Raw genomic sequence first — 14345 nt, forward strand, 5'->3', positions numbered from 1 at the left:
TGTAATGGGATTATCATAGAGTCTTAGCTCAGGAATGGAAAGAATGTATGATAATCCCATTACACAAAGGATAGTTCAAAGACTGATGTGTCTAGCTATCACGATATCAGTATCTCTGAAGTATTTGTAAAGATTTTAGAGAAGTAAGAACTCACATACAGAAATAAGTGGGCAAACCAAATATGTTTTGCAAGCAACACATGTTAGAACAGAGTTTGATAAAAAGAATGGATACACTATAATACTGTATGACTGCTAAAGCATTTGATAGGATACCACATTAAAATTGAATCTATTACCTTGAATAAGTGGGTGGTTGACGGACAGGTATCAGGAAGTGGTATATGGGGGGGGATGTGAATCAGATTTAAGATGTGTGATATGGTGTGCCACCAGGGATCCATGTTTGGACCATTGTTGTTTAATAAATACATTAATGATATTGGAAAGGGGCTGATAGTAGGTCTTCATCTTGTACTGCCTCCAAAGTACCTTCTTCCAGATTTCATGATTAAGCTCCTCATTCATCCATTTTACACCTGTCTTATTCAGTCTTTTGGCCTTCAGAATACATTCACACATTGATACTGTTGTGTATTTCTTTGTCAGTTATTTCCTTACCGCTCCTCCTCATTCCATGTTATAGCTCCAAGCTGTCTCCTAAGCTTGTTATAATCACCAGCCTTATAATGCCACATATATCTTTTCCTCACAAAAGTCTGCCTATGGCTAGCCACCACCCAGATGATCACTTCATGATCACTTTCACCAAATGGAGGAAAGTGTGAAACCCCTCTCACAATTACATCCTCTGATGAAATGATGAGATCTAGAACTCTCTAGAACTGACATTAGTGCAGACAGTGAATTTCCTACATTTAGATCTTTCACATCTCTGCAGACACATTCCTGTTAAGAATTTTTTTTTTAAGTGTTGCAGTCTTCAGTGTAGACTGTAAATGAAATTTTTTTTTGTCTCAAGCCATTTATGTTAAGCTGCTTTCTTTTTTTCTTGGACTGCCTGACACTTTTTTTTTTGAAAAACTGTGGCTTTGATATTTGGTTGGAATTTTGTTACATAAATTATCCATGCTGGATTGAAGGTCCTCATTCCAGCATAGATAATTTATTTCCACTCTGTTGGAACTTTACCAGAACTGAGGCTTAAATTAAACAGCCTGGTTAGAGGAGGTGCAAATTCTCTTACACATTCTCGTAATACATGGGCTGATATGGCTGATGCTATATCAGCCCATGTATCAGTCCAAAAGAAATCCCCCTTCCACATTTGAAGGGGGATTTCTTTTGGACTCATCAGCTAGCTTCCTCTCATAATTAGCTTCGGTTTTCCTTACGATACAGGTTACTCTCTTTGCCTGTACCTTGTACTGTTCATGGGAATGCTCACTCTTTTTTCTTTAGTGGAAGTATAAATACTTCCACTACAACCTTTTCTTTATCTACAACTCCTGCTAATAATATTATTCATTCATCTTACTCTTATTTGATTTCTCCTTCTGACTCTGGGAATACAGTCTCATACAGTTTTCTTTAAATACTCCTTGACAATCTCCCATGCACCATCAACATCTCTCCCCCTTCAAATTCTCATGCCATAGCACTGCTGAAAGCTGACTTCTCCACTTGTCATAATCACCAGCCTTGTAATTCCACATATACCCTTCTTAACAGAATATTCGGCGCTTCTTACAATCTCCCAGGTCAAGACCACATGATCGCTTTTCCCAAGTGGAGACAGAGTAAATAATTGTTTGCAGAAATTAATCCCAAATTCACAGCGATTAATGACCTTAGTACTATATACACTGACTCCATCACCTGCATCCCTAGCAAATCCCATTTCCTCTGTTTTGACCATTTACTCTATCCTTTATCAATAAATGTTCTAAATGCCAAGCACCCAATCCATTTAAGTGTAAACCATTTCTCTTAAATACTCCTTCCTTTCATCAAACTCATCCCGGACATTCATAAAATGAATATTCAGTTTCATTTCTTTGCAAAAGCTTTTACACAATATTGACATCATTCTATTTACTATAATTGCTCAGGATTAAATACAATTGGAAACTCTTAAATACAACTACTTTGTAAAAGGCTGCAGTATACAAAGAAATAGCATAACACTTCTCTTTAAATATCACTAGCCACATTGAAGTACAGTAACCATGGAACACGTTTTAACTGTGTACTTTGTGTTGGTCTGTTGTCACTGGCCCTGTACACTGAGCGTGATTATCATTGTTTACATATGAAAGTAGAGATTTGAATAACCCAAACACTATGCTTTACATGATTTCATTAGACTAGGCTGACTTGCATCTAAACTGCATGCAAAATTTCTTGAGATCTGAGTTGCATCTTTGAGGCAACTTTTGTTTCAAACTGGTATTTAAAAAATGCAATTCAGTTTAGATATATTATGAGGACAAAGTAGTTCCACTACTTAAAGGAGGTTCCAAGACAAAAACAATAAATTATTGGCCAATCAGTATCTGAGGAGTGGTGGTTAATATATTGGAGAAATTGGTAAAAGACAGAATTCAAAACTGGATGGATGGATGGATAGGAATATGTTGCTTTATAAGGGACAACATAGTTTTGTGAAGGGTAGGTCTTGCCTTAGTTAATTTGCTTACTTTTTTATAATAAAGTGACTTTTTAATAAAAAAGAATAAAGTTGAATAAACGAAATGGCTACTCAGTGAAACTGTTGAACTTTGCAAAGGGCTTTGATGGGATTCTACATGAACTTCTGTTACACAAATTGGATTAAATGGAGATGGATATAAAGCTGATGATTTGGATTTAGAGGGTGTCTGATGGATAGATGTCAAAGAGTGGTTTAAGAAAGAGCTGAGTTGAGGAGAAAGCAGGTGACTAGTGGTGTACCACAAGAGTTAGTACTTTGTCCTCTGTTGACCTGACAGGAGATATTATTATTATTATTAAACAAGACCTCATGGAGTCAAAGACTCATCTAGGATATCCTTTTATCTCACACACATCTCATCATGCCGCGTCTTAAACACATTCAAACTCCTTGCAGACACCACACTCTCAGGCAAGGCATTCCAATCACTCACAACTCTGCACGGAAAAAACCTGCCTCTCACTCCCCTACTCACACCCTCTTTATACAGTTTCCAGGGATGACCTCTGGTTCTCCCCCGATCTCCCACTATTCTCTGTAGAACTTCACCATTGATACTATAACAACCCCCTTACCAATTTGTAGATCTCTATCATATCTCCCCTCGTCCTTCTCTCCATTAGACTCTGCAAATTACATCTTTTCAATCTTTCCTCATATTCGACATTCCAGAGGTCAGAAACTACCTTAGTCAGTCGCCTTTCGACCCTTTCCAACATCTCTTCATCCTTCTGAAAACCAGGCGACCAAATCTGGGCACAATAGTCCATGTGTGGCCTAATCAAAGCCTTATACAATGGAACAAGAATCTCCCTACTTCTACATGTCAGTGTTCTCCGCATCATTCCCAGAAGTCTTTGTGTTGTCTTCACAATTTTGGCGTTGTGTCCCCTAAATTTTAGATCCTTATCCACTATCACCCCCAGATCTCTTATTTCCTCTACTTCTAACAATATATTCTCACCAAGCATAAATTCTGCATCCCATCTTTGTTTTCCAAATTTTAAAACCTTACATTTTGCAACATTGAACTCACATCCCCATTTGCTTGCCCAATCACTCAATTTATTCAAGTCTTCTTGCAAGGCCACAACATCTTCACTACTCTTTATGGTTCGTCCCAACTTTGCATCATCTGCAAACAACTGAATATCTCCATCCAAATCTTCGCCAATATCATTAATATACAAGTTAAATAGTAATGGCCCTAAAACAGATCCCTGAGGCACTCCACTAGTGACTTTCCTTTTCCTGGATATTGCACCCCTATACACAACTTGTTGATACCTATCAGATAGCCAGTCTCCAATCCAATGCACTAATCTAATATCCAACCCCATCTGCTCTAGAATGACTGTCAACTTATCATGAGGTACTCTATCAAAAGCTTTTGCGAAATCCAAGTACATTACTGTGTATCCTTCTCCTCTGTCCAAGGAAGCAGTCACTTTATTGTAATAAGTAAGTAGATTACTAAAACATGACCTCCCTTTAGCAAATCCACGCTATCCATCAAAGATTATACCATTGTTGTCAACCCAACTCTGGATCCTAGTTCTCACAAGCTTCTCCAACAACTTAACCACAACACCTGACACACAGATAGGCCTATAGTTTGATGCTTGAGTTCGATCACCTCCTTTATGAAGTGGCACAATCTTGCCCTCCCTCCACTCCTTAGGAACTTGATGAAGTGCAAGACTCATATTAAAAAAATATGTCAAGGCAGGTGTCAACTCCCTGGCACATTCCTTCGGAATATGCAGTGATATATTATCAAGTCCCACAGCTTTATTTGCATCTAGTTGACTCAACTCTCCAAACACCTCTTGCTCACTTACAATCAGTCTCTCCTCCTCATCATCAACTGCTCTCAATCTCTCCATGAAGTCACATTCACAAGATTGAAAGATCTTTATGAACTGTTCATTAAGTATCTCCACCACACATTCTGCATCAGCTGTCTTTATACCATTTCCTCCAATTAATGTCATCCTTCCATAATCATTCTTTCTTTTGCTGGCTACATATCGAAAGAACTCCGTAGGATTCTTTTTAGCTTCATTAGCTAACTACAGTTCATACCACTCTTTAGCTACTCTCACCAACCAAGTCACCCTCCCTGCCTGGTCTTTGTAGACCTCATGAAATTGGTTACTTCCACTTCTCTTATGCTGCCTCCACAATGACCTTTTTCTCTGTATTGCATGCTTAATCTCTTTATTCATCCATCTCACACCTACCTTATTTAACCTTCTCACCCATGGTATACATTTAGACATTGCATCTACTAAATATTTTCTGAAAATCCCCCAAGCTGCATTGATCTTTTTTCCAGCTAACTCCTCATTCCATGCTATACCTGCAAGCTGTCTCCTGAGCTCTTCATAATCACCCCCCCCCCTTGTAGTTCCACTTATACCCTTTTTTCACAGGGGTCCTTGCACTGCTGGCAACCACCCAAGTAATCACCTCATGGTCACTTTCACCAATTGGTGGATGATTTGATACCTCATTGATAATTACATCCTTCGATGAGATGACCAAATCCAAGACCCTTAATCCTCTTGTGCCCCCTGTTACATACTGTCTGAGGTAGATATCCCTCAAAAACTCAAGAAACTCATTTTCTTTACTTCCAGTTGCTATCTCTTCATTCCAGTCTATATTGCCATAATTAAAATCACCCATAATGATCACCCTTTTCTTATTTGCTTGGCTTATTTGACTATACATTTCACTATCACCACCATCTACATTACCAGGTCTATAACAACATCCCACCAAGTATTTGATTCTATTCACCTCTATCTCACATCATACTGCCTCAAAACCACCGGAATTATTATTTCTCTCTTGCATCTCTACCTTGTATGGACATAACTCTTTCTCTATCATCAATAGCACTTCCCCTCCCTTTTTACCCCTTCTATCCTCACGAAACACATCATACCTTTCCATCTCTAATCCTGTCAGGATGTCATCCTCTTCCAACCATATCTCACTTATTCCGAAAATCTCTGGGTGCACAGACGCAGTTAGTGCAACCATTTCATCCGCCTTGTTTCTTATACTTCTAGCATTCTTCATTTTAGAACCCTTTGCAATTCCATCTGTTTCCTTTTGATCCCTGATCATTCCATTACTTTCCTGCCTACACATGCTCTCACCTCCTCTTGGAGCATCCACCTTTCTCACGCTGTGTATCCCTGTCCACCCTGAGCCTCCCCGTTTCCCTGCTTCTCTTGCACACCCATTCTCTCATTTTCTATACTCATACCACTCACTTCTCCATTCATTTCCACTTCTTCAATCTCTCCTGTCTTACTCTCCTGCTCTTCCACATCACTCCCCTCTCGATCTGATTCATTCCCTCTCTCTATTCACTTCTCCACTTTCCAGCAGCAGTCTTTCCAAGCGACTCACACCATAACCACTCAAATGCAGTCCATCGCTCCCATACAGCTCACTTTGTCTCTCAAACTCATTCCACACATTAACAAACTGTACTCACATCTCCTCACACATTTCAGCCAGCATATCATTCATAATCCTTGCTCTCCGCCTCATTTCACCACAATCATACCTAGGCAACACCCTGACTACCCTTCCTGTCACACTATTCTCCTTTATCTTTCCAAGCAGTCTCCTGACATTCATTTTGACATGCTCTTTGTTCTCTCTCAAATCATTTGTACCAATTAATACAATTAACTCTTTTGCTCGTTCCCGCCTCATATTCAATGCCTCAATCACTCTACTCATTTTACCACCTGGAAAACATACCTTGTGCATTTTATCCTCTAGCACACCTTTAATAATGGAGTGGCCATACAACACCACTCGCTCATCTTTTGTGAACTCTTTCATGCCATCATGATTTATTTTAATAGTTTTGACCTGAATTCTCTTAATTTCATTATCACATCCATTTCATTTCTTGCTTCATCCAATCCAATTCACCTTCCGAATCTCGCGACACATTCTCTCTATCATTAAATCTTTCTAACTTTCTAACTCTCGACCCCCTCTTCTCACTTTCCCTCTCATTCATCCTTCTTTGTTTCCGTACTTTCGGTCCAACATACCTCCAACTTTCACTATCATTCTTCTCACTTTCACTCTCACATATCTTTCTTTGTTTCCATGCATTACCTTTAACTTGGCCAGTTTAATATGGCCAAGTTAAAGGTAATGCACTTTGGGAAGAGATCACAAGCTGTGTACTATAATAATGGAAGTCAACTGTAGGAAACTAATGAAGCCAAGGACTTGGGGTTGATTGTGGATAGGGAGTCAAAGTTTAGAGGGAATGTTGCAAAGGTAGCCAAAATAGCCTATCTGATTATGTAGTTGTTGAAAACACACTCAAGTGGGCAATAGATAGGTTATTTCTCCCTTTATAATGCTTTGATAAGGCCACATATTAACTACTGCATGCAGAGTTAATATGTGGTCATCTGGATTCCACGGGGATTAAAAAATGGTGGAGAGGATCAAGGTAAGTGACAAATATTGTGGTAGGTCTATGGTATACTCCATATGAGAATAGATCGAAGGTATGTAGGCTTCAAAAACTAGAACAAGCAGATAGAAGGATTGATTCTGAAGACTTTTTTTCGGTACATGGCTCGAAGGAAAAGAATGAAGGGTCACCCTTGGAAATTATGTAAGAGTGTGGTTAGCAAGGATGTTAGGACTTTTTTTTTTTTTTTTTTTTTTTTTTTTTTTGCCTTGGAGGTTGGCAAATTGGTTGCTAGAAGTAATTGTGAGTGCTTCATCATTGAGTGAGTTTAAGGAGAGGTATGGCAGGCATTGTTTAAATAATGACTAGTGTGTCAATAATAGGCTTCCTTCAATGAGTCTTCTGACTCCAGGCAAATATAATAATAATTCTGAATAAAGTAATGAATTGTTACAGTAGGAAAGAAAAAGCTAAGCTATTTTTGGTTATGGAGCAGACCCTTTGTAACAATCAAGATTATAATTTAAATTTAATAGGGTTTAAAATGAAGGATATCAATTAACATAATTAATATCCTTTATTTTAAACCCTATTATTATTATTATTATCATTATTATTATTATTATCCTAAGACCCTCATGGAGTCAAAGACTTATCTAGAAAGTCCTTTTGTCATACACACAGCTCATCATGTTCATGCTCATCAGCTTAGTTTTTTTCTTTCTTACTGTAAACATTTAGGAATATCATGATTTTTCAGTAATTTAAAGTATTAATGAATTGTTCATTTTTTAATTAATAATTTATTTTTATTATGACAGTTTACCACTGAAGAACTGTAAATCACTTTGCATAGTAGTAGTACTGTGTCAATTAATATGCCAAGTGATGATGCTAAGCCTTAGATAAGCCTGGATAAACCTTGTTTTAATGACAATTATTATTATTATTTATTATTATTTCATGACACCTCCAAGGCAACCGAAGACTCATCAAGAGATGACACCTACTCTACAACTCTCTATCTCCACCACTCCATCCACCAACTACACTGAACCTCTACTACCATTCTTTTTTCCTCTAAAGTTGCCTCAGGCCTTCGTAAGCAGGATTAGAGTCTCACATTGTGCACTCTGAACATTGTTATTTCAAATATTATATTACCACATAATATTTGAAAACATCATTGCTAATATGATATTGTTGGCTCACAATAACTACAATAAAAGTATATTGCAAACATTTTTAGTTAAATAATTTGAAGCAAAAAAGCAAAAATTAGAAATATTGTTGATGTGATTTAAAAATTGTGATGTAAGTGAAAGAAGACATAAAACTAATTAATGACAGAAAAAACTGCTTATTTAAAAATTGTTTATTTGTAGAATTTTTGGCTATGTTTTATAGCCATTTTCAATATATTACAAGAAAATAATCAAGAAAAAGAAAGAACAGCGATTGTTGTTCATATATAGTGTCATAAAAATTTTTTTTTTAAATGGTGTATAGTGTGACTCCGTTGCAAACTGTGCTGCATTTTTTTCTCAGTAATACAAGTATTCTTTAGTGGTGTTGCTTTTGGAGTTTAGTTGTTATATTGTGTTATTTTGGAGTTACCGAAAAGGTGAGGTCAGAGTTGGATGCATCTGCAATGGAAGAGAAGATTAATTTTCTTTATTTAGTATAGTTAAATATAGTTTATACTTGTATTGCGTATATTAGTTTATAGTAGAGCATATAACATAATATTTAGCATTTAGTTGTAGTAGTTTCTCAGCACTAAGTTAATGATGGTGGCAGCTGTAGCTCCAATTACAAATGGATGTCAGCAAGTCCTCCGCCATTCAAGGACTCAATTTTGTGTAACATAATATAGGATCATGTGACATGTGGGACTTGTGGCATGTATACGTCCCAGCAGTTGGATATGTGACAGGTGAGAGAAGGGGGAGCGCATAAATGTGTAAAATGTAGGCAATGGGAGGAATTCAATGAGTTAGATATTATGATAACCAACCTCGTTGTTTCAGGAATGGGAGAATCTCGAGAGATGAATAGTGTAATAGGTGAGAATAATGAGCGAAATGTGAATGAAAAAATAAGAGTGGGGAGTGTGGAAAACTTGAATGATTGCGAAGTTTTTGGAGATGGTCTTGATTGGGAGGATGAATGACAAGTACGAGTGAGTAACTTGCAGAGAGAGAGAGAGAGAGAGAGATGATGAGTTGAAAGTGGAGGTGGAATATCTTGGGAATGAGATGAGAAGTATGAAAGATAATGGTAGGCGAATGGAAGAGATGAATGCAAGGCGAATCAGAGGAGGAGTGAGAGAGAGAGAGTTATAGGAATGATTGAAGAGGAGAGAATAGAAACAGCAGAAGAGAGGGAATGAGAGAGGGAGTATTGGAATGATAGAAGAGTAGAGAATAGGAGCAGTAGAAGAGAGGGAATGAGAGAGGTATGGGATGGCAAATGCAAGAAGAATGATTGTTATGGGAGATTTTAACTACAGCAATATAAGCTTGAAAGAGGAAAATGCGTGTAGTAATAAGGTAATAGAATTTCTAGAATTCTTGAGGGACAAATGTCTTAGGCAACATGTAATAGAGGGAACAAGAGGTTTAAGAGTTTTGGATTTGGTCATAGCATCAGAAGAGTTGATAATAACTGAGATGATATCTCCTCACCCCCCAGTTGGACAGAGTGACATGTGGTTTTGACTTGGAATATGAATAGACATGCAGGAGTATCAAAGAAAAGGGGAACATGTTGAATTATAAGATGGATGATTATAATAGTCTTAGATATCAACTTGGGGTAGTTCCATGGAGGGAGGAATTGGAATGCCAGGATATCATTAGTGCATGGAAAATTGTGAAGGAATATTTGTTAGCAGCAATATTAAGCTGTATTCCACGAGCAAAAAGCAGACACGATTTGGTATAAAGTGGATGATAAACAATATCAAATATCAAACAGGAACTGCAGGTGAAAAAGAGATTATAGAAGAGATATAAGGATCATATATACAAGAAGATGGTAGACGACACAGAAATTAACAACAGGATAAGAGGGGGAACAAAGCTATTCTATGCAATGAAAGGCCCACTCCTAGATAAGAAAGAAGTCACCCAAAATATCAAAATGGCAGTGTACCGTTCAGTGTTTCTACCAACATTAACAAACAGTTGTGAGTCTTGGTGTTTAACAACAGGAAACACAAATAAACTACAAACAATTGAAATGAAATATCTCAGGAAAGTGGCACAAAAAACAAGACTAGACTGAATAAGAAATCAAACCATAAGAGACAGCCTTCAAGTTGCACCTCTGAATTAATTTATAACACAAGCCCAAATGAGATGGTTTGGACATCTTAATCGAATGGAAGAAGGAAGAATAGCAAAAACTGTATACGAAAGCCAGAAAATAGGAAAAAGAAACATAGGCAGACCCAGGAAAGGTTGGCAAAAGGAAATTAAAGAAAAATTGGAAAAGAAGGGAATTAACTGGAAAGAAGCAAAACAACAAACCTTGGACAGGACGGCATGGAAATCTCTTTGGCAAAATCTTGACACTTAAAAGCATAAGAGATCATAGATGAAGAAGAAGAAGAAGAAGAAGAGATATAAGGAGAGGTGGAGAGCAGATGCATGAAGAATATAAGACTCAGGCCAGGAGAGTGATTAGTATGGTGAGGAAGGCAAAACTGAAATATGAGAAGAGATTGGCACTAAGATCCAAAGAAAATCCTAGAGAGTTTTTTAGCTATATGTGGCCAGTAGGAGGAGAAATGATTGTGGAAGAATGACATTGTGTGGATAAAAATGGGAATAGGCTGACTGATGCAGAGGACATAGACCTTGATCAGGCCACACTTAGATTATTATTCTCAAATTTGATCCCCAGGATTTGAAGAGGAATAAATTAACTCTGGAGAGGATGCAGAGGTGGATAACAAAGATGGTTTTAGGACACACACAGTGTTAGTTATGAGGATTGGCTGAGGGAATGTGGACTGCAGAGTTTGGTGAATAGAAGAAGGAGAGGTGATATGATCGAGACTTTTAAAATGTTGAGAGACAGTTTCTGGGTTGACACTTGGGAGTTCTTTCACTTGGTGGAACAATGGGAAGGAGCAATGACAAGGGCCATCCCTAGAAGTTATGAAAGGAAGCTGTGAGAAAGAGAGTGAGGAGTGGTTTCTTTGTATGGAGGGTGGTGGGACCGTGGAATGTATTGCCTGATAAAGTGGTGAGAGCAAAATGGTCAATGAGTTCAAGGAGTGGTATAGACTTTGTGTTTCCTTGGAAGGACCTCCCACAATGAGTCTCTTGACTCCATGGAAGCCTGAATAATATGATAATAATAATAATATCAATAATCATTGTTGTTCTCTTTTTTTTTATGGTTATTTTCCTGTAATGTATTGAAAATGCTTTGAAACATAGCTAAAAATTCTACAAATCAACAATTTTTATGTAAGTGATGTCCATCATTAATTAGTTTTATAATTGCTGATGTGATGAGATGAAATAACATCAGTGGTATGGATAAACAGAAAGTAGATTCAAAAAGTATTATGTAGTTTATAGGAAATGCTCTAATTGAAGAAATATTTATTAGTTAGTAATGTTGCTTTATTTTTCAACATAAATTTACAAATGTAGATTCTCATTTCTTAATGTGCCTGGTGATATTTTTACAATGTTTTTTCTTCTTTTTTTTTATTAAAATGAATATTTAATTTAGTATAGAATTAATTTACATAAATGTGTTGTTTACAAATAGGACTGTAGGCATAACACCATAGGTGATCATTGTGAAACATGCATTTCTGGATATCATGGTGATGCCACCCAAGGAACACCATATGACTGTCTTATTTGCGCTTGTCCTCTTCCTATTGAATCTAACAAGTGAGTAATATCTAATTCAGGTTTTTTACTTAATAAATAGTTTTCATAACATGGTGTCATCACAATACTTAGATACAAACATTTATTAATATGCAAATCTTACCAGCCTCTCAGAATACCTTAACGGCTATTTCCAAGCTTCTGACTAATGTAAAAAAATATATATATATGTTTATCTGGGAGTTTTAATTTTTAATTTTTTATTTATTTATTTATTATTATTATCATTTTTTAGTACATGCAGCCCTGTCAGTTGCACTGTTTATAAATTACTCATCTGATTCTGATTGGTTTAATTCTTAATTTAAAATTAAAAAAAATAAATAAAAATATCATATTCAGTTGGGTCTACACATTTACAGAATTTGTATTTATGATTCATGTTTTCACGTTATTTCACATTAGTTACAAGATTGTGCATCTTCAGTCTCACATTGACTATCACCCAAGTAGGACAGCTTGTGAGCTTTATGTGTCGTATAAGTCTGTGTTAGGCTCCCGTCCTGTCAGGTGTCTTCTCCCTCTAGGAGATTGACTACCATGAAATGCTTAAAATATTATTGTGCTTATATAAATATCCATGGGTTCCAAACAAAATGCATCAAATGACAGAAGCTTAAAGGGCCAAGACAGTCATGACTTTGAATGAGAAAGTGCAGATTGTAGATAAATGTCAACAAAATTACTGTACATGATAAAGTTATGTGAAAATAGAGAATGCACTATTCACTTGAATCGAAGAATTGCACAAGAAAACACTTGCCTGTGAACATTGGCATGATTCCACTAAGGCCCTTGTTTTATTGTTATTATTATTACCCCAAGACCTTATGGAGTCAAAGACTCATTTGGGAGGTCCTTTTATCACACACGTCATCATACTGTGTCTTAAACACACTCAAACTCCTTGCAGACACCACACTCTCAGGCAAGGCATTCCAATCATTCACAACTCTGCATGAAAAAAAACCTGCCTCTCACTCCCCTACTCACACCCTCTTTATACAGTTTCCAGGGATGACCTCTGGTTCTCCCCCGATCTCCCACTATTCTCTGTAGAACTTCACCATTGATACTATAACAACCCCCTTACCAATTTGTAGATCTCTATCATATCTCCCCTCTTCCTCCTGTCCACCAGACTCTGCAAATTACATCTTCTCAATCTTTCCTCATACTCGACATTCCAGAGGTCAGAAACTTTCTTAGTCAGTTGCCTTTGGACCCTTTCCAACATCTCTTCATCCTTCTGAAAACCCGGTGACCAAATCTGGGTACAATACTCCATGTGTGGCCTAATCAAAGCCTTATACAATAGAACAAGAATCTCCCTACTTCTACATGTCAGTGTTCTCCGCATCATTCCCAGAAGCCTTTGTGTTGTCTTCACAATTTTGGCAATGTGTTCCCTAAATTTTAGATCCTTATCCACTATCACTCCCAGATCTCTTATTTCCTCTACCTCCAACAATATATTCTCACCAATCATAAATTCTGCATCCCATCTTTGTTTTCCAAATTATAAACCCTTACATTTTGCAACATTGAACTCACATCCCCATTTGCTTGCCCAATCACTCAATTTATTCAAGTCTTCTTGTAAGGCCACAACATCTTCACTACTCTTTATGGTTCGTCCCAACTTTGCATCATCATCTGCAAAGTTGGGACGAATTTTAAGAAGCATTATTAAATTCTGGAACTAGTCTTTGCAGGCAATGAAAATGGTTTCTGCAGTAATGCCTCATGATTAGCTGAAGTAGACTCACTCCGTAATGTAAAGATTATGGGTGAGTCTACTTCAGCTAATCATGAGGCTGTTGAGGTGTACTCTTAGCAACTCATCAAGTAGAAGGGATATAAACCTGACAGGTTTTCACTTCCAGTGAGACAGTATTATTATTCTGGAAGAAGATACCTAAGGACACCTATTATAGCTGTTTAACAAAAGAATGTCCCAGGATTCAGGGTGGCTTGAGATTGGGTTACGTAAGTTTGCAGCAATGCAAATGCAGCCATATGACAAAGCCCAGCCTGATTTTCTCCTCACAGAACCCAAGAAATCTTAGTGAATGTAATAAGAATATTGTAAATCTAGCACAAGCAATGCATGATGCCAAATGTCTTGCATACTTCTTCTATGAACAATATGACAATATGATTTGTGCAGTGAAGTTCCAGGAAGGCTTCAATGATATTTTAACATCATACACAATGATGTTCAAAGAGTTCAAACAAAAGAAAAAGCAACTTCCCATTACAATGTATCTGAATAGGACAACTTCTA

The 14345-nt window shown here is 37.1% G+C and overlaps 1 protein-coding gene across 1 annotated transcript in view; it reads left to right on the forward strand.

Moving 5' to 3' along the window:
- LanA (laminin subunit alpha) overlaps window positions 1–14345 on the forward strand; it is a 1191635-nt gene that overhangs the window by 629838 nt on the left and 547452 nt on the right. The window contains exon 31 of the mRNA XM_090391815.1: window positions 11931–12058. Within this exon, the coding sequence (XP_090247941.1) occupies window positions 11931–12058 (128 nt within the window). The remainder of the gene's footprint in view (window positions 1–11930; window positions 12059–14345) is intronic.

This window comes from Typopeltis vanoorti, chromosome 4 (assembly GCF_054136105.1).
Source record: "Typopeltis vanoorti isolate ZY-2024b chromosome 4, IOZ_Tvanoo_1.0, whole genome shotgun sequence".
In the NCBI taxonomy this organism is placed as follows: Eukaryota; Metazoa; Arthropoda; class Arachnida; order Uropygi; family Thelyphonidae; genus Typopeltis; species Typopeltis vanoorti.